The 25,927-nt window shown below is 34.3% G+C and overlaps 4 protein-coding genes across 8 annotated transcripts; 2 read left to right on the top strand and 2 right to left on the bottom strand.

Moving 5' to 3' along the window:
* Positions 1 to 197: 197 nt before the first annotated feature.
* On the top strand, positions 198 to 10,647 carry LOC105830751 (tau-tubulin kinase homolog Asator). Of its 3 annotated transcripts, none has more exons than XM_012670283.3 (15): positions 198 to 390; positions 3,854 to 3,986; positions 4,263 to 4,410; positions 4,527 to 4,741; positions 4,859 to 5,128; positions 5,244 to 5,330; positions 5,408 to 5,677; positions 5,773 to 5,959; positions 6,023 to 6,360; positions 6,431 to 6,727; positions 6,845 to 7,111; positions 7,182 to 7,449; positions 7,589 to 7,966; positions 8,858 to 9,176; positions 9,347 to 10,647. In XM_012670283.3, exons 1-15 carry the CDS (start codon positions 383 to 385, stop codon positions 9,399 to 9,401), a joined length of 3,240 nt encoding a protein of 1,079 aa, XP_012525737.1. In that variant the 5' UTR covers positions 198 to 382; the 3' UTR covers positions 9,402 to 10,647. The 3 variants fall into 3 exon arrangements, with proteins under 3 accessions (XP_012525737.1, XP_012525738.1, XP_012525740.1); XM_012670284.3 differs by lacking the exon at positions 198 to 390 and adding an exon at positions 2,518 to 3,159; XM_012670286.3 differs by lacking the exon at positions 198 to 390 and adding an exon at positions 3,166 to 3,697.
* A 3,062-nt stretch (positions 10,648 to 13,709) lies between these two features.
* LOC105830755 (ADP-ribosylation factor-like protein 8B-A) lies at positions 13,710 to 16,715 on the bottom strand. Its single transcript, XM_012670292.3, has 3 exons — positions 16,432 to 16,715; positions 15,427 to 15,743; positions 13,710 to 15,353 (listed from the first exon to the last, which is right to left on the bottom strand). The coding sequence occupies exons 1-3, from the start codon at positions 16,552 to 16,554 to the stop codon at positions 15,233 to 15,235; spliced, it is 561 nt and encodes a 186-aa protein (XP_012525746.1). The 5' UTR covers positions 16,555 to 16,715; the 3' UTR covers positions 13,710 to 15,232.
* A 1,041-nt stretch (positions 16,716 to 17,756) lies between these two features.
* Positions 17,757 to 23,648, top strand: LOC118644042 (twinfilin-like). Of its 3 annotated transcripts, none has more exons than XM_036292250.1 (6): positions 17,757 to 17,883; positions 17,990 to 18,210; positions 18,345 to 18,422; positions 18,560 to 19,219; positions 19,291 to 19,409; positions 19,919 to 20,136. In XM_036292250.1, exons 2-6 carry the CDS (start codon positions 18,186 to 18,188, stop codon positions 20,081 to 20,083), a joined length of 1,047 nt encoding a protein of 348 aa, XP_036148143.1. In that variant the 5' UTR covers positions 17,757 to 17,883; positions 17,990 to 18,185; the 3' UTR covers positions 20,084 to 20,136. The 3 variants fall into 3 exon arrangements, with proteins under 3 accessions (XP_036148143.1, XP_036148141.1, XP_036148142.1); XM_036292248.1 differs by lacking the exon at positions 19,919 to 20,136 and adding an exon at positions 23,235 to 23,648 and having other exon boundaries at positions 17,766 to 17,883; XM_036292249.1 differs by lacking the exons at positions 17,757 to 17,883; positions 19,919 to 20,136 and adding an exon at positions 23,235 to 23,648 and having other exon boundaries at positions 17,984 to 18,210.
* A 486-nt stretch (positions 23,649 to 24,134) lies between these two features.
* On the bottom strand, positions 24,135 to 25,388 carry LOC105836585 (RPII140-upstream gene protein). Its single transcript, XM_012680711.3, has 4 exons — positions 25,127 to 25,388; positions 24,772 to 25,026; positions 24,466 to 24,714; positions 24,135 to 24,299 (listed from the first exon to the last, which is right to left on the bottom strand). The coding sequence occupies exons 1-4, from the start codon at positions 25,276 to 25,278 to the stop codon at positions 24,164 to 24,166; spliced, it is 792 nt and encodes a 263-aa protein (XP_012536165.1). The 5' UTR covers positions 25,279 to 25,388; the 3' UTR covers positions 24,135 to 24,163.
* Between the last annotated feature and the right edge of the window lie 539 nt (positions 25,389 to 25,927).

The following is a 25,927-nucleotide window of genomic DNA, read 5'->3' as shown; positions in this document are numbered from 1 at the left end:
GAGGGGGTTGGTCGCGAGACAAGGAGAGTTAGAGATCGAGCGGTTGAGCAGGGGCCGAAGGGGACGATTTCGTGATCGCCATCGCAGCATTGGTCCACGATGCCAAAGAGCGAAGCGCTGTTATGACTCGAGTCCGGCTGCTCGCTCGTCATCGTCATCGTCGTCGTCGTCGTCGTCGTCGTCGTCGTCGTCGCCGTCGCAAGTCGAAGTGAATCTGCCCGGCCGGCCGCGCCGCGCGCCGCCGCCGGTTCGGAAACTTTAAAACGGCTCGCTAAACACGTGTGCGAGAATCCCGATTCCGGTACGATACGCGAAAAACGTTACCATCCTTATCATCCTTCACGTTGCTCCATCAATCCGCAGCTTTGTTCTCGACAGGATCATGAAATGGTACGTATACAAAGTGCACTTGCATGTGTGATTATCGAACGTGCGAAACGATTTTCGATCTTTCGCGACGCGATCGAAGCCAACTTCACTTTCCTAACTTTTGCGCTATCTACATATATAACCGTGCATGGTAAAGAGTTAACGTGTATCTATGCGTATGTCATTTTTTTAGCATATCTATACACGTTTCGAGCAAATAAATTACAAGCTTTTGCTACAGCGTTAAACTTAAACGTTTTGGAATACTTCCCGAAATCATAACTAAGATATCTGGATTCAATGCTTCTCTTATAAATAGAGAGAATAACGCAAATATTTCCCACAAGCTCTGTCAGCGCGGATGCAAAGAAAATAAAATCGTCCGTGGCTATTACCGAAAATCAGAAGCTGCTTGCAAAAATAAAAACTCGACTTTCCTTTTATCTCCTTCCGTTTAATCACTCGCGCCCTTTTTTCAAATTTTTATTTTTTGCATTTCTTTTTTACTTTGACAAAACCATTCTTCGCTAATTGAAAAAAATTCGTCAGTTATTTTTTTAAAAAGTAAAATAATAACTTCAATTTTAATAATAAATATTATTTTTGACATTTTGTCGATACAAAATAGCACTGATATATTAAGAGGCGATAATAACTTTTAATGAGTAATTATATAACAATGTAATTACCGTCTATTTTAGCCTTGGGGTCTCTATCTACGATTCGTATTGCGTCCGAGACGGTATATCCTATTATTAAAGTCCCTTTAAATAATCATAGCATATATTTTTAAAAAATCGTGCTACGTGCATCGTTCGGCGACAAACGAATGGTTCATGTATAATATAATTCACGCGTGGATTTGCGGAATATCGCGATATTCAAATCGTACGTCGATATTCTATTCGAGTAAATGGTAATGAACAAGTATATGCTTTACCGTTTATTTAGATTGAGCGATAATTGAAATATTTTTCGGGTTTCTAGGCTATTCTTATTTACGCGCAGATGCCCGCCGCGACATTTTGGCTCGTTGCTTCGTACGGAATAAGAAAACGGTGTGAGAAAAATGGAAACAAGTTGGAAAAGTTGTCTGGCGCGGAGGAAGATGTTGCTCGCGGTGTATTATATGCCGAGTGGGGTCGTTTAAAAATAGACGTTTAAACTTAAATTATGCCCTCTAGCAAAGGGAACTGCGAGAGCGAGCGGTCAAAATTTTATAAGTGCTTACACCTTGATATAAACGAAGCTTATCGCGATTTCGGAACCAAAATACCTTTTTTATTCAACGCGTACGTATAATATAATCGTGACAAAAAGCCGCAAAATTCATGCAAATTGAAATACAAATTGCTAGGAAATAACTTTTCCCCTGATTATTCCGTTATTGTAATTAAGTGATTATTCCTTATTCATGCTAAGGTACGCGTAACGACCAATGATAACGGGCGATCGAATTTTTTATTAAAAATTATGCTGCATGTATATACACAAGCAAAATATCGTACCTCTTGCACTCTACTGTCTCGTCACAAAAAATTCCCCATCTTCCTAAAATAACAGTCTCGGAACACGCGGAAGAATGTGCCGGGTCGTTCTCGTCTCTTGTCCAACTGGCGATTTTTACAATTTATTATAAGAATTAAGCGCTGATACCTAGAGCTTGCATTATATATGATTTGATTGTGAATTTGTGAAAGGAACGAGCGATAAGAATCGATAATGCAATTGATTTCGACGGGATTGACGATTTATGGAAGAGATGCTTTACGCCTACGGTTACGAATGTAATGAGATTGCTGTAATTATTGCTAACGGGGCGAGAGAATCTTTCGCGATTTTCTTTTCCGCGATGCGAGACGATGCGCCATGAAAGGAGACGTTGTTACACGGACGCGTTTACTTACCATGCGGAACGGCGGAACTTTGCGCGAAGAGCGCAAGATCTACGCAAGATGATAACCAATAATAAGCGCTCGCAAGAGAGCGAGAGCGACGAGAGAGAGAGGGAGAGAGAAGGAGGGAGAGAGAGAGAGAGAAAGAGAGAGAGAGAGAGAGAGAGAGAGAGAGAGAGAGAGAGAGAGAGAGAGAGAGAGAGAGAGAGAGAGAGAGAGAGAGAGAGAGAGAGAGAGAGAGAGAGAGAGAGAGAGAGAGAGAGAGATGACGCTGAGATGAGGCGTGGAGCTTGGACGCAGGTGCGGCGAGTGGGCGCGCGTGGCGCGGGCGTCCCGGAACGAGCCGGAGCGTAGAATCGTGGATTACGTATTACGTAGAAGCGAAAAGGATGAAAGAGGACAAAGAGGGAGCGAGAGAGAGCGGCGCGGCGGCGACAGCGGCGGCAGCGACGAGAGGCATGCACTATACACTCTACACTGGTGCGCATCGATCGCTATACCCCGCGCGCTATCTTCCGGCTATTTTGCGCACTACGGTTCCCGTGCGCGACGTGAAATCGAAAGATGGCCGTCGTCCCGCTAGCATTTGACGGCAACTTTTATAGCAGCCGCAGACCTCCGATCCTGGCCGCGAGGAGCGAGTGATCGGTCGGACGGCAATCGAAGATCGTTGCACGAACGGTAGCCCGGTCGGGAGAAGGATGGGGACGGTGGCGACAACGGCAGCGTCGGTGACGGTGATGGTGATGATGACGACGACGACGACCACGACGACGATCACCACGGGATTGTGAAGGAAGTTGTGCGCGCGCGTTGTGCGACGATCGTCCGTCGAGAGTACGTCGCGCACGAGAGTAACGTCGCGCCGTGAGCGCGGTCCCTAGCAGACGACATTGTTAGTAAAAATAAAGTACTACTTGCATATAATTATATTTGGATCGGATCGGAGGAACGGATACGTGCGGCGGTCTCAGCGAAGAGCCGAGAGCGCGTTCGTCCCGCGCCGCGACGCGAAATTCATTTGTGTAGGCGGCGAATAAGGTCGCTTTTTATGCTGCGCCTCGCGTCAATCGCGTGAACGATGCTCGCCCGTCGACGACTTGTCGACATCGCCAATCAATGATGAGATCGTGAGAAAGAATCGAGAATGTGCATGCTCGACAGGCTCGATTGATTGTCGTGACATTCCGACATCGTTTAATTGACGACAAGTCGAATCACGCTAGCGGAGTAACGATCGTTGAGCGAAGAATAAGAGCGAAAGAAAAGGAATGAGAGAGCCGAGTTACGAGCGATTGGAAGATCGCTTGATTCGCTTCTTTAGTTCGCTCGCAGGACCAAATAAGTGAACGAGCGACACTTTTCTCTCGCACGCAATCATGGCTGCCTAGCATAGGGCGCGTATCGACCAATTTTGTCAAACGTCATTTCAGGTTAAAATCGTATTTCGTATTTGAGATGTGTTTTACATCGATAATACATCGTCGACGCGGTGACGTTGCGCTGTTGTGCGGGTACCAGTGATCTTCAGCGTGCATCCTGCGTCCACATGTATATGTATAACATAATCTGTCACTTGGATTTTTTAGGCCTGCAAATCATACCGAGGATTCGGCGTTAAGGAATGTAGGCGACGAAAGCACGGATCAAAATAATAATATAACTATGACTAGCGAAGATCTGCTGCAGCCTGGCCATGTGGTCAAAGAGCGTTGGAAAGTTGTAAGTGATTTTTATTCTTATATATATATATATATATATATATATATATATATATATATATATATATTATATACCTTAAGAAATAAAGCTGTATACCTTTCTACTGGAAGCAGCTGTATACCTTGTCATTTTTGATAAGAAAAATACTTTAAAGAGATGGACAATATTTTGCATTGAAGTAAAAACATGTTTGTATCATATCGATTTGTTGTCTTAGAAAGGTTAGATACAATATTTTTAAGTAATATATATCATATACAAATATCTTATGTATAGGTGAGAAAAATAGGTGGCGGTGGATTTGGTGAAATTTACGAAGGTCTCGATTTAATGACAAAGGAACAAGTTGCCCTTAAAGTTGAATCTGCACGGCAACCAAAACAAGTTTTAAAAATGGAAGTTGCTGTACTAAAGAAATTACAGGGTCAGTATTAAATCTCTTTTAACTGAGCAGATATTTATGTTTGCAAAATTAAATTAGTTTAGTAATCTTATTCCTGGATTATTATTTCATTAAAGCAATTGAAAATGTATTTCTAGGTAAAGACCATGTTTGCCGTTTTATTGGCTGTGGACGTAACGATCGATTTAACTATGTCGTAATGCAATTACAAGGAAAGAACTTAGCCGAATTGCGCAGGGCGCAACCGCGAGGAGCTTTTTCACTTTCTACTACATTACGTCTTGGTCTTCAAATTTTGAAAGCTATAGAAAGTATTCATCAAGTGGGATTTTTGCACAGAGATATTAAACCTGTAAGTATATGGCTACACTCTAAACACTCTTGTTTACATCTGTTAAATCATCAGTATGTCTATCAAACATATTAGAATTTTACATTATTATGAAAATATTACTATTTTGCTTTGCAGTCAAATTTTTCAATTGGCCGTCATCCTTACAACTCCAGACTAGTATATATGTTGGATTTTGGTCTAGCACGGCAATTCACAACCAGTACGGGTGAAGTGCGACCGCCTCGTGCTGCCGCAGGATTTAGAGGAACCGTCCGATATGCGTCAGTCAATGCACACAAGAATAAAGAGATGGGCCGACATGATGATTTATGGTCACTATTTTATATGCTAGTCGAATTTGTTAATGGACAACTGCCATGGCGAAAAATAAAAGATAAAGAACAAGTACGTCGATCATAGAAATTTGAATGCAACAAAACAAGCAAAGACAGTTTTGTAAATTTATAATTAAAAGTATTATTTAAAAAGTATTATTAATTTTGTAAAATTTTGTATATAGGTGGGTCTCATGAAAGAAAAATATGATCATAGATTACTTTTAAAACATCTCCCATCTGATCTGCGGGTCTTTTTAGAACACATACAGGTAAAATCACCAATATGATTTCTAATTGTATGTCAAATCTTTATCTTTTTAATAACAAAACTCATGTGCTTTTGTAGAGCTTGGAGTATGCAGACAAACCAGATTACAGTATGTTAGCTGGTCTGTTTGAACGATGTATGAAACGTAGAGGTGTGAAGCCAAATGATCCTTATGATTGGGAAAGGCCGTTAATAGCTAATGAAGGTTTATCAACTACTAGATCATTACCTACAGTAGCCGTGCCACCTCCTCTCACTACAGCTACTACTCTCAATCAGCCTCCAACTACAAATGTAGATACAAATAATCAAGAAAATGTGGAACCAGACAATAGAAAGGAGTTAGATGTAAAAAACATAAAAATCTTAAATGTTTCTATCTTATGTATCTTATAACTTGCGAAGATAGCATTTATATATTGCTGTATTGTATATTTACACAGGCACAATTGGATTATGAAAGTATATATAGAAGAAACAGGCAACGTGGAATAGAAGGTTCTCCAGTGCCATTTGCAGCAGCTATCAGCAATCATGGTAGGGATAAAAATTGCAATGCCACAATACCGACGACGGATAATACGCATCAACAAGTTGCGCAACAGACTATGCCAGCTTTGCCAATTCAAGGTTTGAATAATTTATTTATATCGCGATTTTAGCTTTATCTATGTTACATAGCAATTTGCATAGGATCTCCTAAAAAACGACGTGCAGTTTCGATGGCTGTGGAATCTCAAGTTCCTACGCCAGTAGAAAAGCAAGTGGATAACGAAGGAGACGCGTTGATGGCTTCCGCACGTTCTGCATCTGAAGTTCCTCGCCCTAAAACAGTATCAAGTGCAACAACAGCGGCACTTAGAAAATCGGCAAGTGGTGCTACATTACCCGCTACTCTTGCTCGTTTGCGCATTGCTACGCCAGAGGGAACGTCCGCTGAGTTACCGAGTCCTCGTATACAGACAGAAGTCGATGCTTCCTATTGCTCTTACGATGTAACTAATGTTAAATACGTTGGAAATCAAAGTCCAGTGAGTATATGATCGATATTTAGCAGATTTACTACCGAGTTACACAAATTTTATATTTGAATATTTTCAGGTAACTGAACAAAGAGAACCTCTCAGAAGAGAACCTAGAAGGAGAGCAGACAGTCGACAACAAGTAAGAAGCGGACGTTCGGCGATACGTGATTGTTCTATTACGCAATTTGCCCAAATAGATGACGACAATGTGTCTGCCCTGCAACAAGTGACCAAAGGTGGCGGAGGATTGACTCTGGCCTCGCAATGGAAGTCGCAATTTGACGATTCTGAAGAGACTGATAACGAGTGGAAGGGTGAAAATTTGCAGAGTCCTGAACACAAAGGGACAAATGCTCCAACCATACCGCCACAGGTAAAAATGCTTATTTATTACATGATAAAAAACTTAGTCAAACAAAAACATAGTATGTTGTACGAAAATACGTGAATTCGAACAATGCTCGAAATTTAAACAAGTTTACACGTGTAGTCCACAGGTATTATCGAGGGCTCACAGCAATTGGATACAAAATCTGTCGCGGCTCAATCAAATGCTTTAAATGTGTGTCAGCAACAGTCTTTAATACCCACAGCACTGTCTAAAATAAGTGAAGATTCTCCAAGACCAACAGTGCCACATAGATGTTTAAATATCGCGGGTATCGAAAAGTATCCAGAACTACAAGGGGCGCTTCCACGAGCTTGGAGTGTTCCAGTTTTAGCGCCACACATTCGAGCTTATCTCGAAGCTCCTTTGGTTCGTATTGTATTCTATCGTGACTCATGACCGATTGCTTTTTTTTAACAAACATTTAATTTTCTAATAGGTTCAGCAAGCAGCATTTGATGATTTGCTGTATGAAGTGGATGTTATGAGGAATATAGCCACTCGATATGATGAACCGAGACAAACCGCATCAATCAGAAGATTCAGTCTACCAGTAGTAGCTTTCTCTCCTTCCGATGCAACGTTTAACACTCCTAAAGGAGAAGAAGAGGAAGAAGCAGTAGCGGGTAGATTGGAAATCAGAGTGGTAGACGCGACCGGTGGTGCTACAATTGTGCAAACTAGTGCTGACAGGGAACCATTACAAAGTACGTGATCATGTATTTTTTGTCTCACAAATGTTATTGATCAGTGAACAGTGCGTTAATATATAATAACAGTCGATAATTGATTTTGCATTTATATACAAATATTTACATTTTATTATTACATTATTTAAACTTGTAGAGAAATTAACAAACGGCACGGCAGGTAGTCCGGCTAGTCCTAATCCAGGACCAGAAGAACCATCGATATATTACGACGCTACCGAGAATCGACCGGCTGCAAACGTAAGTTTGCAAAAGGAATCGAATAATGTCACTACTGCCTCGACTACTGTACAAAATGCAGTACCGCTTCGTGATAATAAGGACAATAAAGAGAAGGAAACATCTAGTAGGACATACGTCGCTCATAGTAAAATACCGGTTCCTGTTAAAAGCCCAAGATGTTCGTTATCCGAATCGACGCCTGAGACTAACACCCTGAATACCAAGCCAGTAACTGGAAGTGACATAGAAAAACTACTCGTGCCCGCAGCCGCAGCTAAGGAAAAAGAGAATAGTTAGTAAAACTATTAAGTATAAATAGTAAACATACTTTAATAATGTCGGTATATATTTTTAATATTATAGCTATATTCAGTTGTTTATGATGTGTACAATTGTGATAAAAATCAATAAGACGTACATTAGTCTTAAAAACTTTGTAGAGAAAATAATGTATCGCTGAAGATACGCATACTAAAAAAGCTACGCTTTAAATGCTTTAATTTGTTACTGTATACTATATACTTTATTTAATAATTTTAAAGATTATTTATACTGTTATCGTTATTAAAGAAAATTACTGATAAAGTATTAATATAGCTCTACAATATCTATAATAAAGAAATTTATTATATTTTGAAACAGTTTTATTTGAAGAAAATAATTACAGTAGAAAATTACTTTTTAATTTAAATGTTACTTTTTGCTTTAAAAAAATGTTTTATATTAATTCACATTGTAAATGAGTCTTCTACAAATTATTTCATATTTTTTCAAAACAACAAATAAGAACAACGTTTCGTAACTGTATAAAATATTATGTAATAATAAAATGTGCACGAATTTTAAATATGCCAAAAGAATTCAGTCATTATATAGAAATATTTTTGAGAAACGAGAAAGTATTAATCTAGACAATTGATTCGTATTTAAAATGTATGTGTGTGTGCGTGTGCGTGCGTGCGTGCGCGCGCGCGTGTGTGTGTGTGGGAGGGGGGGGCGTGTGTGTGCGCGCGCGCGCGTACGCGCGTAAAATTAATTTGATATGTTAGTGTTTTTCTCCGTATTAACGTTCGCAAATTTTAGCTATCAGAGATAAAGCATTGACAGCACATACGGAAGTGCCAGCACATTATCGTCGCATGCTATTATCTGATGCTAGACCAATCATGTCCTTTAACTTCAGCCAGCTCTGCCGAAGATGAAAACTTAATTGGATGTACGCCCGCTTTGCGCCGCCGAAGACAAAGTGAAAAATATGTGACAGACGCTAGTCAGCTGAATCTGCAGTTCCAAAGACCACAACATAGAGCAAGACCGCAATCGGAAGTATTACCAAGACTTTCTCCGAGGGGAGTACCTTCGCATCTTTTACGGGAACCTGGTAAAAAGTCCGAAGAGAGCAGTGAAAGTGATTCTAACAGCAGTGGACCGCCAAAATCTTCTCGTCAACCACCACCACCACCTGCATCGTTACCACCTCACATAGCAGAAAATAATGCTAGGTAAATATACTTACAAATGTGTCTGACTTGTATAAATAGTTTATAGTTGGACATTTAATATTTCTTTAATTTTATACATGCCACTATATGTAAAATTAACTAAAACTATTATATATCAAGAATATAATCTCTCTTCTGTGATTGTAGATATCAATTTTTTATAATTATAGATGCCGCCGTTATTGGCCCATACCAGACGCACCGGTTGCTAGTAGAGAATCGTGAGGTTTGATATTCAAAATGACAAATAGCCTCAGTTTATGTTAGGATTGAGAAGATTTTTACTGCTCAACCATGTGAGAATGTGATATTTGGGGCACCGAAAACACGCAATTCTTTTGTCGATAAATACACGTATAATCGAATATATAAAAATTTTAGTAAAGATGCATATCTATATATCTGCAGAGATAGAACATAGCTATTCATTTCTTAACGCGCGAAGATATAAACTATCTAAACGCGTATTCTCTCAAATATTGCAGCTTTAATTAACTATTCTTTAAATTCTTTTTAAAATGTTTTTCTTATTATTTTTGGGGCATGTGCTCAATAATTTTTAGTAAATTGAAAATAAAGATGTATATGATATTACTTTCAGTGTACAAGCAGTACAATAATCTAGTGATAGTAGAGATGGTCGCTTTTTTAAGATTATATTATTTTCTTTATAACAGTTGTCACATTTATGTTATAAACTTGTTAATTCAGTATCTTTAAATTTATACACACGTATGGTATTATATATATATTCTTTTTGCATATCTGTTCGATTTCCATAATTTGATTTATGCACATGATATTTTTTATGTCCATCTATGTGTTACCAGAACTTTATGCTTTTATTAAATCTAGTAGTTTTCTTTACATGGAAATATCGAATGCACTTATCTGTAATTTATCTATATTATATAATAAAATATCCTGTATAGAAGAGCAGATTTTGTAAGATTTATAATTTTATTAGTAATAACTGTACAAAAAATATAAACATATTTTTGTTATAATTATAAAATTATTACAACTACTGTTGTACACTGAAACATATTTTATTTGTTGAAGTAATACGAATATTTTACATGAAAGTAATGAGTGCTCGATAATTTATTAATTAAAATTATACTCATCCGATTTATGAGCGTGCTTTAAATTATTAGTATTTAGAATTGCTATCTTGCAATGAGCATAAATCACGTAATAATAAAATAAAATCGAGTTTCGTGGATGGTATAAAAAAGTATGGATAATAGATATGATTTAGCACTGCAAGAAAAAAATGGGTTTAACAAAATGGCTTTAGAATAATTATAAAATTCGGGCCAGATGTACTAGTCTCCTTATTATAGCCCATTATTAAAGTGAGCAAAATGCAATTTTTTCATGTATACAAGATATCTCAAAACTATCTGAAGTCTTTTTAAAACAGATTTTTTGGCCAGTTAGGAATCGATTTTTTTTTTAACAAAAAAGATGTAAAAGAAAATAATTAATTTATTACAACTTCTCAATTTGTTGAATTACTTATTTTTTTAACTGACTTAAAATTTCACCAAAATGTGTGAAATTAGTGAAGTTTTTTTCCCCTGTACAACTTTATGTTTAATTAATAATTGAAAATTATTGATGTTACAATATTTTCATTACCATATTTATTTATTAACTAAAGGTTGATTATAAACTGACTCAAGAATTTTTCATTAAAAAAATTCTTAATACTTTTGAGATATTCTATAAATGTGTATGTGGTGTGTGGGTGTGCGCGTGTACACACATATATGTTCTCAGCTTCCTTGTACTATCTTTCATCTACAGATCTTTGGAACAATTTGAAATTAAAAAGCAATTTTAATTCTCTCGAACTGTAAATAATTAAAAATTCAGGGATTTTGTCCAATTAGCTTCAAGGGTGTAAATATATATGTATACATATATATATATATATATTAAATATATAGTAAAATAATAAATTTAAATTTAAAAGACTTAAAATAGTTAAGATTATTAAATTATAGTAATTATATCAATTTTTTTCTTAGAAATTTATACACACATACACACGATTATTATATAAATTGCATTTATTATTTTTATTATTAAAAATATTTAAAATTAAATGTGTGTGGTGTGCATGTGCGCGCATGTGTGTGTGTGTGTGTGTGTGTGTGTGTGTGTGTGTGTGTGTGTGTGTGTGTGTGTGTGTGTGTGTGTGTTAAAAAGTCATGAAATTTTTTTTAGAAAGATACATCCTAAATTTATCAGGAAATCTATAGATGAAAGAATATGCAGAGAATTTGAGAAACTGTGTCTAAGAGTATATATGCTTACATGCGTGTAGCGAATTGAAGGGACGTATATGCGTGTGAGAAACATTTGTAATAGGAACTTTTAAATAATATTTATACCGAACGTTGTACTAAATACAGGTTCCTTTAATCAATTATGTAGCATATAATAAATACATATATTACACACATACGCGCGCGCGCACACGCGCGCGCGCGCCCACACACCTTCATATAATATATGTATATATATATGCACATATATTTCAAGACGCGATATAGAATGCCATAACTATGAAAAGAAAGATGTCGGATGAGACATAATCGTGACAGATATTTAAACATTTCTCATGCACATAATATGACAAAAAATTGAGCACGGATGCTTTGCGAGTTTTCTTATATAACGAATCTTGAATGAAGTCTAGTGATGCATAAAACTAGTCATAGTAAAATAATCCGTAATCTGCTATTGTTAATCCAATTTTAAATATAGAGTCATGTCACCTTGTATAAAATAAAAAGATTATTCTGTGCAATGATTATAATAAGATCAAGAGTGGCAAGTGTTCTCCAATATTGGCGAAAAGTGGAGATAACGTAATTCTTGTAACGTTGATTTTCGGATACCAAAATGTTAATCTTTCTCGAAATTTTTATCGTAGAAGAATCGACAGCCCAAGGTTTATGAAGCTATTTGACCATTTTTCGTCAATTCTATACATTATATGGACATCTAATATAATCATTTAATTTATAATTAAATTAACAAGTTTTTAATCGTTTTGTTCGACGGAACATAACGCGCAACAAGGGAGATTGTATTAATTATTGTATTAATAGAAAGTTTATCATAGACTTATTATTGCTTATTAATATGGCAATATCTTTTCTTCGTGTAAATGTATACGAAGTGCGGATACACGACGTAGATTAAATAGACATAAAAGGATCAAAATCAGTGAATTTGGGATATTATTAATGATAGCGTTATTACATAAGAAATACGAAAGAATGTATCTTTTCATACGAGTATGACATAGACTTGTAATTGTAAAGTATTATTCGGCTACATGTATAATTGGATTTATAGTTCAATTCCCCCCCCCCCCCCTTAAGAAGAATGAATAGGAGAGAAAAGGATATCTTCTTTCTGAATTTATGTAAATAAATGGCATATATGCATATATATGTAGATATAGCTTATGAGATAAATGCATATGTACATATATGCATATAGGAAAATATATGTATTTTATGGACATTCAGATGTAAAAACAATGATTAAACAAAAAATTGGATATTCAAAAAATTTGAGAGATTAACTCATTAAAGCCCATGCTTTCCTGCAATCTTTAAAACTCTTATCTTTATTGCTGAATAAAGCAATATACTCTTTAGCATGGGAACTTAAAAACTGTAATAATTAAAATTATAATTGAACTTAATGAGTTAATTTAAAATCGAATTATAATCAATATAAAGATAGTAATAATGCTGAACATCACTGAACATCATTTGAAGAATAAATGCTTCAAAACAGTCTTTCTCTTTGTGAAAATTATAAGTTCTTAATTATTGTAACAATTTTCGACGTTAAGTATCGTTATAATTATCAAATTCTAATAAAGTCTACTTGAAATTGAAAAATAAAACTTTAGCTGTTTAACCACGAATTTCGAAATACCATGAAATTGTTCGAATTTTGATCGCTTTACTCCTTTGAGATTTTCAGTAAAAGAATGATTTCAAATTAGTAAAAAAAAGTGTATTATTAAAATATTTTCTGGTCATGCAGAATATTCTGTATATGAAAATTTCCACATAAATTATAATAAAACGGTATTCTTAATTGAATTTGATAGCCAAAAGTGCAATCTTCAAATTCTATAAAGAATATTCTATTGTCACATTTATCGAATTTTTTATGTATCACACGCGCGCATATTTTTTTTATCTTAACAATGTTTCGTATAAAATTATCCAGAGTTCAGTATAGTCTACTATACTTGACTTTTGGACCTTAACCATAAATGTAACTGTATGTATGTGCATATTTTCTGTCCCTGAAAGATGGAAACGTATCATTCCATCCATAATTCTATATTATAACATGCATTATAAAATAGACATACGTACGATAGTCGTTTCTATCTTTATCATGTACATGTATCTGCAAATCGTTGACGAGACCTTGATGACACGATCTTTTCTGCGGTAATATGTAATTGATTTTTTGTGGACAATTTAATACATATTATTGTGACCACTTTATTAAAAGAGTGAGTCATGTACAGTTAATAAATATAACGAAATTTGGCTGTAACATCGCTAGAAAATGAAATACTATACTGGTATATAAGCGCAGTTCAATTTAGCTGAAACTTTATTTCAGCATTTTGAACTTAGGAAAAAGCTCTTCCTTTCCCTATATGGTACTCTTATAAAATTTTTTTTGTAACTCTTTTATGTCTATCTTTTTTGCAAAATGCGTACTTCGAATTAGGTATAAATAAATATCGAAGTGTTTAAATACACATGGTACATAAAGCAATTCATCTCTGACATATTTTGTAATTGTGTCACAAAGTGCAGCTAAACAGACCGAGTTACTTAGAAACATTAACTCATTTTGTTATCGGCAATTTGAGCAGGTAACCATAGGAAAGTGAATTAAAAGAAATTCCAGCGTATTATATAAAACTTTATATATAGATAGAAATAAATAAAATTTATAGAATAAATAACGAAAAATGTGCGAGCGTTTAAATTTTACCGTATCGCTGCAAAGTAAATAAATTTATCTATTCTATTGCAATCCAGTCTTTTAGACATCTGTAGTACTTCTTGCAATGTTTTTAAGTTGTTTTTAACATTGTTTTTGTATTTATTCCATTACTGTCATCAAGTCATTAATCGCTTTATTGTATTTGAAACATGTGATAAATACATTTGTCCCGTTATACTTTTTTAAATGTAATTTTATACAAACGCACAAGAGTAGCATTTGATTGAGAATTACCACTCTCTTGAATTAAGAAGAAACAAAGGCGATATTTGCAATATGTCATTTTTATTTGTTATTAAAGTTTTCTGGTGGGTGTGTGTGTGTGTGTGTGTGTGTGTGTGTGTGTGTGTGTGTGTGTGCGTGTGCGCGCGTGCGTGTGTGTGTGTGCGCGCGCGCGCGCGTGTATATGTACATACATATACACTATAGTAGATTAATTGATACTGATATCTTTGCGCGTGTGTATTCCGTAATAGCTACAATTTTCTCTAATTTATACATGAAACGTTTGGTATCTTTCGAGGGTACAAGATGAAATCAGAATATCGACATCTAGACTATAATATCACAATAATTAACTGCGATTATGTTGGTATTGTTTCAGCTTTACACAATAGCGGCAATCATAGAAAATACAGAGATACTAATTATATTTAATTGTTATCAAGTATTGGAATATATTCTTGGACTTATCTAAAACGAAAATATAAAAAATTGTTCCTTATTACTAATGTGCTCGCAGGAAGTGAGTGCCTTATGGTATAATTCACACGAGCATATTCTTGGCATATAAGCACAATTTTTTTTAATTTTATCATGGCATTTGCACCATTCAACTTAGATCAGCTAAAGCTCAAGTAGTTTTCTACAATAATGACTTGGTTTTGAACAAAAGTTGCTCAATGCGCTCGTTTCACAATTGATCCCAATACTGTTATCAGTATCAAAGACTCACCGATACTAACAAATGGGATATTTTAAATATATTAACGAACTCCACCTTTTGAATGCGCTATGAGCCACTGTAACGTAATATCAATATTGTCTTTTTCTTTACACGAAATACTGTAGCAACAGATTTCACGGTCCTGAATCGCAGATAAATTCCTAGAAGATATATTATCATCGATATACATAACCATATATCTACAAAATATTACAGCTAAGCATTATAACTCACATTCGTTCTATGAGCCCATTCTCATCCAGTGCATGAGGCAAATCCCTTTTATTACCCAGAACCAACACTGGTATCCCAGACAATTGTGGTTTATCCAACAAATTATGTAATTCGTTGCGGCTTGCCTCGATCTTCTCCGAATCGGCTGCATCTACCATGTAAACTATGGCGTTGACTCCTCTACAATATCTCTCCCACATAGATCTAAACCTTGGTTGACCGCCAATGTCCCATACTTTTATAGTGACATTGCCTTTGGTAATTTTACGCATGTTAAAGCCTACAGTCGGTATCATATCTTCGCTAAATTGTCCCGACTAAATATATAAAAAAGAATTATCTTTGTTAATTTGTCTATATTTAAAGACATATATATATATATTTATTTTATATATATATATATATATATATATATATATATATATATAAAACTATCATTCATAATTCTGACAATACATGGATTACGATTTTTATAATTCAACTTGACTGATTGCAATAAAATTACAAAATAATTATGTTAAAATTTGACACAAATTTATTTTTTAATTTATCGATTCGTATAAAATCAAGAAAAAATATAAGTTGTATGCAGAAATAATTCAAGGTTTTACTATACGTTCGTGATATACTAACAATCTGATATTCGTTTAAAAAAAATGGAAAGAAAGCCGAGAGAGAAAAGAGAAAGCGGGAAAGAAAAGACGAGAAATAAACGGCGATACTTGAATGACCGTCACAGTCGGTTGTGATTACGTATCGAATCGACAATTCTAGGTATGTTAAATGATTTGACATATAAGGGCGTATACTAGAACGGTGTACATTAACAGCGATGGAGTTATTTCGAAGGGGTTATTGGAATCTAACCAAGCATATTGCGAGTTTTGCAACACGCAGAGTATTGCAAATTCTTTCACGAGTCTCGTGTTTCACGTTGACACCTGATCGTCGTGGATGAGGATAACGCGCACGCGAGATAAATAGAGAGTTCCATGACTCACATACCGCTATGACATTCACAAAGGTAGTCTTTCCACTGTATTGCAGACCGACAAGAGTGAGTTCCATCTCTTCCTTCCAGAAAAGGGACTTGAACCAGTCCAAGATCCGATTGATGAGGGCCAACATATTGAGTCCTGTGCGGCCAAATCCAGCTCCGTCGCGAGGTTAAAGTCAAAACTCTTTCAAAATATACAGCCACTCGTACTTTTTGACGTATAGATCTCGCTGCATCCGCCGATTCGCCGTTAAGATACGTCAGACGGTCAGACCAATGTTCCCAAATGGAGAGACCATCAGACCAATTCCACGCGTGCGCAATAACGTGAGCATTAGCAGACGCGTGTCAAACTGTCAGACGACTGTCAGCAACAATGGGTGCTTTCCATTGAAGTTCCAAATAGCGATTTTTCCGAATAGCGACTTGTCCAAATTTTAATTTTGATTTTTTGCGAAAGATAATTAAATATGCAAACAAAATAAAAAAACATGTAAAAATTAGCAAACGACTAGCAATCAAATAGCATTTTCCAAATTATTGAAAGTGTAGGTTTTGGTCTGTTCTTTCTAGCTGCACTGTTGCACTGGTGCAATAAGTTAGAATGAGAAAAATATACTTGTCTTACTTTAACTTAATTATTGCACCAGTGCAACAGTGCAGCTAGAAAGAACAGACCTTTTGTTTTTTATTCCTGCACTGCTGTACTAGTGCAATAAGTTAGGGCCACCGCACAAACTCTTCCATAACGCGTTACGTTACGTTAAGTACTCCATACGAACCTAAGTTGTACTTAAAATTTAACTTAAATCAACGCACAAAGAAATCCTTAAAGCGGGTCACACACACTTTCCGTAGAACGTAACAGTAAGGTTTTGACCAATCACGTACTTGATTTAGTCGCTTACTGTTACGGTCGTCCAATCCAACATGTCGAAACCTTACTGTTACGTTCTACGGAAAGTGTGTGTAACCAGCTTAACGTAAGTTCTTAAGTTCTTACGTTAAAGATTTCTTTGTGCGTTGATTTAAGTTAAATTTTAAGTACAACTTAGGTTCGTATGGAGTACTTAACGTAACGTAACGCGTTATGGAAGAGTTTGTGCGGTAGCCCTTAGAATGAAAAAAATATATTTGTCTTATTTTAACTTATTGCACCAGTGCAGCAGTGCAGGCATAAAAAACAAACCTTGTTAGTACGACAGCTGAATTCATACCGGTCATTATTGGGTCTCATTTGAACGATACACCGCTTTGACTATATAAGGCCTATTTTTACCAATGTAGATTAACTTTAATCTTGGATTAAGTTACTCTTTATCTCTTTCTAATTTTTGGACCTAGAATGAGATAACAAGTAAATTAAACCAAGATTAAAATTAATCTACGTTGGTAGAAATAAACCTAAGTAAGATGCACCGTAGATTTATTAAGCTTTGTACACACGTGATACGTAAACGGTAAGTAGATCAACCAATCACAATCGAATGTTTCCCTTGATCTAATCTACTTTCTCAAGAATGCAAGATTGCAATTGGTCAATTCGCTCATCGTTTATCGTTGAAGAGCTTTCGGGTGTTCCTGGCTTAACACTTGGCAATCGAGAGTATTCGAGTGGTTCCTCTTGGAAAAACTTTGGCAGATAGGAAAATATAATTCTTGGACGTAATCGACGTATTCTGATTCGGAAATCCAACAGGGATTTCTCAAGAAGAAGAAGAAAACGTATTCTGACGCGGTGACAGGGGCTTCTTGTGAAAGAATGTCGCATCAAACAGGAATCAAAGGTAATTATATGAGTTTTTCACGTACAACGTGGTGCAGTGCCGTGGCGAAGATTAATTGTAGCGAATCGATAAGGGTCTTTTCAACCTGTAATTGTCAATCTTTTGATAACGTCGTAATGATTAATTTGTTTTAGCTAATGATGCATTGAAAAAATTGTTTGCGAAATGCCGTGACGGAAAAATACGAGTACTAAAGATTTCGATAGAGAATGGTAAGTTCAGGATGATAATAAACAATTTTTTTGTCGAACCTTATAACAGTATGCGTTTGTTGCTACTATAAGATTTGGAGATCAAAGCACAGAGGAATGATATCTTTGATTCTATATAGTCTCACATTCTTTTTCAGAGGAATTGACTCCAGCAACTAGTTTGAAGCCAATTAACAAATGGCAAGATGATTATGATAAAATGATCAAACCACTGATTGTGGAGAATCAGCCAGCATATATCCTTTATAGATTGGACACAAAATCATCAGATTCTGGCTACGATTGGTTATTTATATCCTGGTCTCCCGATACAGCACCAGTGCGACAGAAAATGCTTTACGCTTCTACTAAGGCTACACTGAAGCAGGAATTTGGTACAGCATCAATAAAAGAAGAATTACATGGGACTGTTCCAGAAGATATTACATTAGATGGCTATTACAAGCACAAGAGAAATGATACAGCACCTGTACCCTTGACAACAGCAGAGGAAGAATTAGCTGAATTGAAAAAGACTACTGCGACTACTGACTATAGCATTGAAACGAGACATCAGACATTGAGTGGCGTGGCTTTCCCAGTAACAGATGAAGCTAAGCAAGCCATTACCGAATTGGGTAAAGGAATTCATGAATACATCCAATTGAAAATTGAATTGGAAGAAGAAAAGATACATTTAGTCACAGCTTGCGATGTTTCATTGGATAAATTACCTACTAAAGTTCCATCTGATGCTGCTAGATATCATCTTTATAATTTCAAACATACTCATGAAGGTGATTACACAGAAAGCATAGGTAAGCGATAAGTAATGTATCACTATTTTGCGTGCCCTAATAAAAGATAATTTTTTAATTTCTCTTTTCAGTTTTTATATATAGCATGCCAGGATATAGTTGCAGTATTAAAGAAAGAATGTTATATTCCTCGTGTAAAGCACCTCTACTTGACCTAATCCATTCTTTAGGAGTAACCATAACAAAAAAGGTTAGTGGTAGTTTTATTATTTTAATAATTCACTACTTCGACTTGACTCTGATCCATTTTATGTAAATATTTCTCTTTATTAGTATTGTTTTAAGTTTGAGAGTTATATATTTCAATCAAATGGATTTTAAATAACAAAAGTTTAAAAATTTGATTAACATCATAAGTATGTGATCTATTAATTTAAAACAAATTTTACATTATATTTAATTTATAATTTGTTTGTAGTATTCCTAAAATGAAAATTTATACATATATTTCCTTTTATACCATGTTATTGCTTTGTAACAATAATAATAATTGCAATTGTAATGTTCTGTAACATATATGTAATATATATTACAGTTCTGTAATATATATGTGACTATTGCTCTTCTAAGTTATCTAATGTAGTAGAAGACATGTTACTACATATATTATTTATTGTCTTCTACTACTAAAAAGTATTTTTTTATATGTATACACATGTATAACTGCCATCTCTGTATTATATAACTGCGATCCCCTAGTTGGAAGTAAATAGTGGAGAGGAATTGGCAGATAAGTTGGAAGATCCTCCAAGCATAAAAGACACAGCTGCAATAACTCCTGCAACTCCGTCAACACCTTGTGCCCTCACTCAATCCATACCAGAGAAAAAATCAAAACAGAAACGATCTTGTGTCTTAAGCTAAAACTGGCTTAAAACATTTGTCTCTGCCTCTCATTATTATTGCTTTTTGCTAATTGAAGTATTTGTGATGTTCGTGCATCAAATATTTTTCTTCACGAATTCCAGAATTGTGATAATATGTTATTGACATAGGATGTCATTTAAAATAACGGATTTCTAATGTTTCATGTTAGAGCAAATTATCTAGTTTTATATATATATATATATATATATATATATATATATATATGTTACGAATTAATTTACAAGTAGCAGAAAATGTAATGCATCATGCAAAAGAAAATTAATCTGTGTTGTTTATCAGCATTTAGAATTAATTTATCAAAGTGATACGTAAATCTAAGTAGCAAAACAGAGTAGACCAGAGGGTGTATTTTTCTAAATTTTAAAAGCAAAATCGTGTGGAAGGCTTTCTGCAAGATGTTATTATATCTATTAATGATTAATGTGACATGCCTATGATACTGACAACTCCATATAATTCATGTTGTTCACATGTACTATATAAAATTATTCATGAATTATATGAAGAATTGAGTGTTGAGATGGAGTTAGATTATTTTGTTTGACATTGAAAGCCAAGCCTGATTTTTTACGTTTAGTATTATGTGATAACAATTGTGCGAAACATGTATGTAATTGCATACAGAGCCTAAAACATTCTGTTCATAGAGTTCATAGAGCATAGTTCCTCTTCATTCCAATAACTATATATATATATATATTCTTTAGCTGACACCATGGGATCCAGCTGACTCTAGCTTTTACCTTCAATTTACTCTCCCTTGTTCAAGAATTGTGCTTGTGGTGCTATTTATTATTAGTTCGAAGAACCTTCAACCCTCTTGAACACAGAGAGTAATCTCAATAGTGTCAGTCTAGCTGTAGCAACCTAACAAAGCGGAATGGTGTCCACAGAGACCTCAGTGTACCAGCAACGATCACCAACAAACTTTTTTTCAAAGTATAGCATCTCGAGAGGCTTTAAGTAAATTTTTAGCTCTTAATATGAAACAATGAAAAATTTATGAATTTTTAAATTAGTCATTTTCGTCTTTTTGCATTCTTAAATTTTTTTCCATTGTTCAAAATTATATTTTACTAAAATAAACTCCGAAATCTTCTAAAATAATATGTAAAGACTATTTCACTTTTTTTCAAGTAATAAAAATCAATAGCTATTTTTGCACATTTTAGTGCTTGGGATCTGAAAGACTCCAGGGTGCCAGTTATATGATTCTAGTGAAGTGTTCCAGCTAAGGGATGTGTGTGTGTGTGTGTGTGTGTGTGTGTGGTGCGTGCGTGTGTGTGGTGCGTGCGTGTGTGTGTGTGTGTGTGTGTGTAACAATATTCCTATACGTAAAATATATTTTTCTAGAAAAAATATATATATTATATTAAGTACTGAATTAGTTCCTAGTCTTATAAAGGTGATACACGTCTTTTTAAGTACTTTTATATAGTAAAATTTGAAGGCTTGGCTTTTAAACTCATTCAAATTATAATAACAGGACTTGATAATGTAATATTTTTTATATTAATCTGTGGTAACTTGCATATACATATGTGATGAGTAGAGAGTTAGAAAAAATTCCATTTTTGTGCTCTAGATAGATAGATAGATAGAAGGAAAGAAAGAAAGCTAAAGCCATTTTTACCTAACTTCTCTATATATTTTCAATATGATAATAATGTAGTAGGCAAGTGATAAATATGTAAACGCCACATTAATGTGGATATATTTTTTTCGCACATTATCTCAGCTACAAGATAGTGATAACACTAGTTACTTTACATATAAAATTTTATATAAATGTTCTGCTATTGTAAATGCTACAAAATATTAGATTCTACAAATACGTGTATGCTGTAAGACTGATTTGGTGAGTTCTATCAGCTGTTAATACATGTTAAATAACACATTTGCAATCATTAAACAAATCTTATTTAATCATTATCCTTACATTGAAATCTGAACATGTTATTCAAGATATATTGAAATTATTATATAATATATTAATTACTAATTTATTATTTATAAATGATAAAATGTATTATCTCTGATTTCTTAAATATTTAGTAAGCAAACATGTAATTTACAGCAGATAGGACTACAATTTGATAACCAGCTACAAAATATATGAGAGACATTCTATTTTTTGTCATCTGTATTTTTTTAACACTTGTAGCTTTTTATAAACTTTTTAAATGTTTTAATCTAAGATACGCGTGCGGAAAAACGATTAATAAAACAGCTGGGTCTATACTTGTGCTGTGAAAATAATTCGTGAGCCGAATTCTTGTATTCTTTCCTTTCAAGCATAGTCAATATTGTTTACATTATGGTTTTTATATGATCTTAAAGAAATTTTATATATAATCCTAATATTATCTCCTGTATTTTTAATGAATTATTTAACTAGTCCAGATTAATAGATGTCCAAAGCAGTAGAGGAAAGAGAACAGTTTTTGACCCACATATACATTTGCATAAATGTATTTAAATTAATTCTTGTATTATACTGAAAATTAATTAAACATATGTAAATATTTTATTTTAAAAAAATTGTGACCCATAATGTTGCCTAGTATGTTTTTATTTAAATGTCATATTAAAGGCCTATTCTGTAACTCTTTAATTTTGTTTTAACTCAGAACTTTTTCATTATATCTAGAAATTCATTGAAATGAAAAGAAAAATGTATATCTTGCCAATATTGAATATACTGGAAATAATAAAGTATTATGCGACTTAAACTCACAATTTTGGTGTTTTTTTTAAATATCCAGTATTATGTATATTTATACTAAGTATTTTATAATATATAGTTTATAACGTAATTAAGGATCGCTTGGGTATGTATATTGCTATATTGCTAAAGATGACTTGCCGATATGCTCCTTAATGGGTATGTAATTATTTTTTAAGATTTGAAGGCATGTTTTGTTACAACTTACAGAATAGGCCTGCTATGTGATCTAGTCTTATATCAATATATAACTCATCTTTTTATTGTTTTTTTTTTTCTATTTTCTACAGTGATAAATCTCACATATAACAATATTCATGCTTCTGTTGATATGTATTATTTTTAATTTTCAATTATATTAATACATTATATATAATTTTTCTTTACAATTTAATTGTGTAGCTTGAAATAGCTGCTGGAGAGGAACTTACCGAAGAATTTTTTCAAGAGGAGTTACATCCAAAAATCAGTTTACATCAGCCGAAATTCGCTAAACCCAAAGGCCCACCAAACAGAGGTGCTAAGCGTATAACCAAGATTCAAGAGTTAGCATCTTCCAGACAAGAAAATTAAAAAAAAAAAAACATTACGAGGTCACGAATAACGTCAAAATAAAACCAAGGCGGGGGAGTAACTTTTCAATATATTTTTGTGCACTTTTATTACGAAATATACATGAATCTTATCTTTCATTTTAATTATGAAAAAGAGATTAATTAAAGATATTTATTTGGCCTATTCTGTAAATATACACATATATACTTGAAGTAATTATTTATTTTGTTTGATTGTTAGATATAAAAGATTCATATCAAACTTTGCATTTATGCTGTGGTTATTGTGTGTGTGTGTGTGTATATACACAGGGTGTCCCAAACATGTGGGTCAACGCTCGCAAAAAGGTAGAAAGGATGAACATAAAAGTCCACTATTGTCTTGGGTTAGGTCCATCAATAATCGAGGGATTAATTTTTCAAATTATGCGAACGAGAGTGCGCCAAGAGAAGAGCTCGATCCGCTCGAACCATAACATGGAAGAAAAAATCTATCGTGAATGTATAAGCTTTCATTAATTTACTGTTCAAAATTACGATAGAAATTAATTAGATTATTTGCAGATTCCATACGCTACTATCTTGATTATTGGTGGACCTAACCCAAGACAATATTGGACTTTTATGTTTATCTCGATCCCTTCTACTTTTTTACCAGCGTTGACCCACATGTTTTGGGACATCCTGTACATACAATATTCAAAATTTTTTAGCTGGTAAAATGGATAATAAAAATTTAAAACACATCTTTCTATGTACAATATTTATTTATATAGATTATGAGTTTGTTTTTTCTTGGTTTTCAAAATCTTTTCTTTGTTGAATATTCTGCAGTATTATATTTTCATCATACATTTTTTTCATTTCTGGTAATTCAGAATTCATACATTCTTTTATTCTCTCACGTGTTTTACTGGAATTATTAAACATGTATTATTATATATATTGAAACATGTAGTCAGTATAAGTTATACATTTAACAATATAGCATAATATATTTAAATGTACTTAGAATGGAAAGATTCTTATAAGAAATATCAAGTTTAATATTTAAAGCATAAAAAACAAATAATACTTACTTGTCTCTTGACTTTATCCACTCTTGTTGCGCATTTAATACTTCATCTATAGTTATTCCCGATAAGTAAAGCATAAGGATCGACATACTACCACATACCCCACCTAATATACCACCAAGTCCAGTGCCAACAAGTGCTGCTCGAAATCCCAAGTTTATTTTAAATAATAGTCCTGTTACGGAACCACCCAATATATAGTTTTCTATGGCTAGTTTCCCTCGATATGCGGTTGTACAAGTTGTCACAGAACTGTAAAATATTACACTCTGTAATCTTCTTCAACTTTTGGACTAAAAATGTATTTACCTAAAGATAAAACAAAATATTCCAAGTTTTGCTCCCAATCTCGCACCCTTCTTTAGAAAATTTACAGCAATCCTGTGTTGAAGACTTCGTTTTGCATCAAAATGACTTGAGAATCTTGTTGCTTCGTTAGTCGTAATGAAATCATCTACTGTATTTCTAGTTGCACCAATACCACCTATAGCTAATCCAATTGCAACACCTGATAACGTTACATTTATGATAGATTGCAATTCTTTTGTATATAAACCACTTTCACTGAAAAATGAAATTATAATAAGAATCCATTGTGTAAAAATGTACGTTTTATATATATTGAAGCAAAAGATTTTATTTAGATGTATAATAAAATACATACTTCAAGAAAAATATTCTTTTTACTCTGTCCCAACCCAATTCATCATCTAGTGGTTTTATTATTTCATTTACAGGCTTATCAAACTGATCAACATTCTTGTAAAATGGGAATATAGATATTAACACTGGACTTTTAGTTAATAAACGTATCATTTTAAGTTTCTAAGTAATTTATTGCTAATTATGTATTGTATAGCATCAGAGAGAAACCTGAGAGCGGCCATCGCAGCCTTTTTCGTGCGACCGAAATGTGGATGTAGTATCAGCGCCAAACGTGAATGTAGAACTATGTACCACATCCACTTTTCGACTTTGTCGATAAAATCGTTCGTTTGATGTGCGTCCGTGCCACAGTCTTGTATACAAGACCGTGGTCCGTGCATGGCCTGTTCTTTGCCACTGCACTGCTGCACTGGTGCAATAAGCTAGAATATAAGACAGAAATATTTTTTCCCATTCTAACTTATTGCACTAGTACAGCAGTGCAGCGACAAAGAACAGTGGTCTGTTCTTTCTAGCTGCACTGTTGCACCGGTGCAATAAGTTAAAGTAAGACAAGTATATTTTTTCTCATTCTAACTTATTGCAACAGTGCAGCTAGAAAGAACAGACCACTGGCCTCTTGTTCACCTCCCTTACTATCTTGCTCCCTCGCGTAATGCAAATAATATACGAGAAATCCAAAAAGTCATGCACATTACCTACGGGATTCGTGGATATTTGACTACATAGTTCAATGTGCATATTTTGTGCACATAGAGGCGCTGATGGATTTTTCAAGCCGTCGATTTTATCGGCAGTG

Source organism: Monomorium pharaonis, chromosome 9, assembly GCF_013373865.1.
Source record: "Monomorium pharaonis isolate MP-MQ-018 chromosome 9, ASM1337386v2, whole genome shotgun sequence".
NCBI classification, from domain to species: domain Eukaryota; kingdom Metazoa; phylum Arthropoda; class Insecta; order Hymenoptera; family Formicidae; genus Monomorium; species Monomorium pharaonis.
This window is presented reverse-complemented; position numbering and strand designations above follow the sequence as displayed.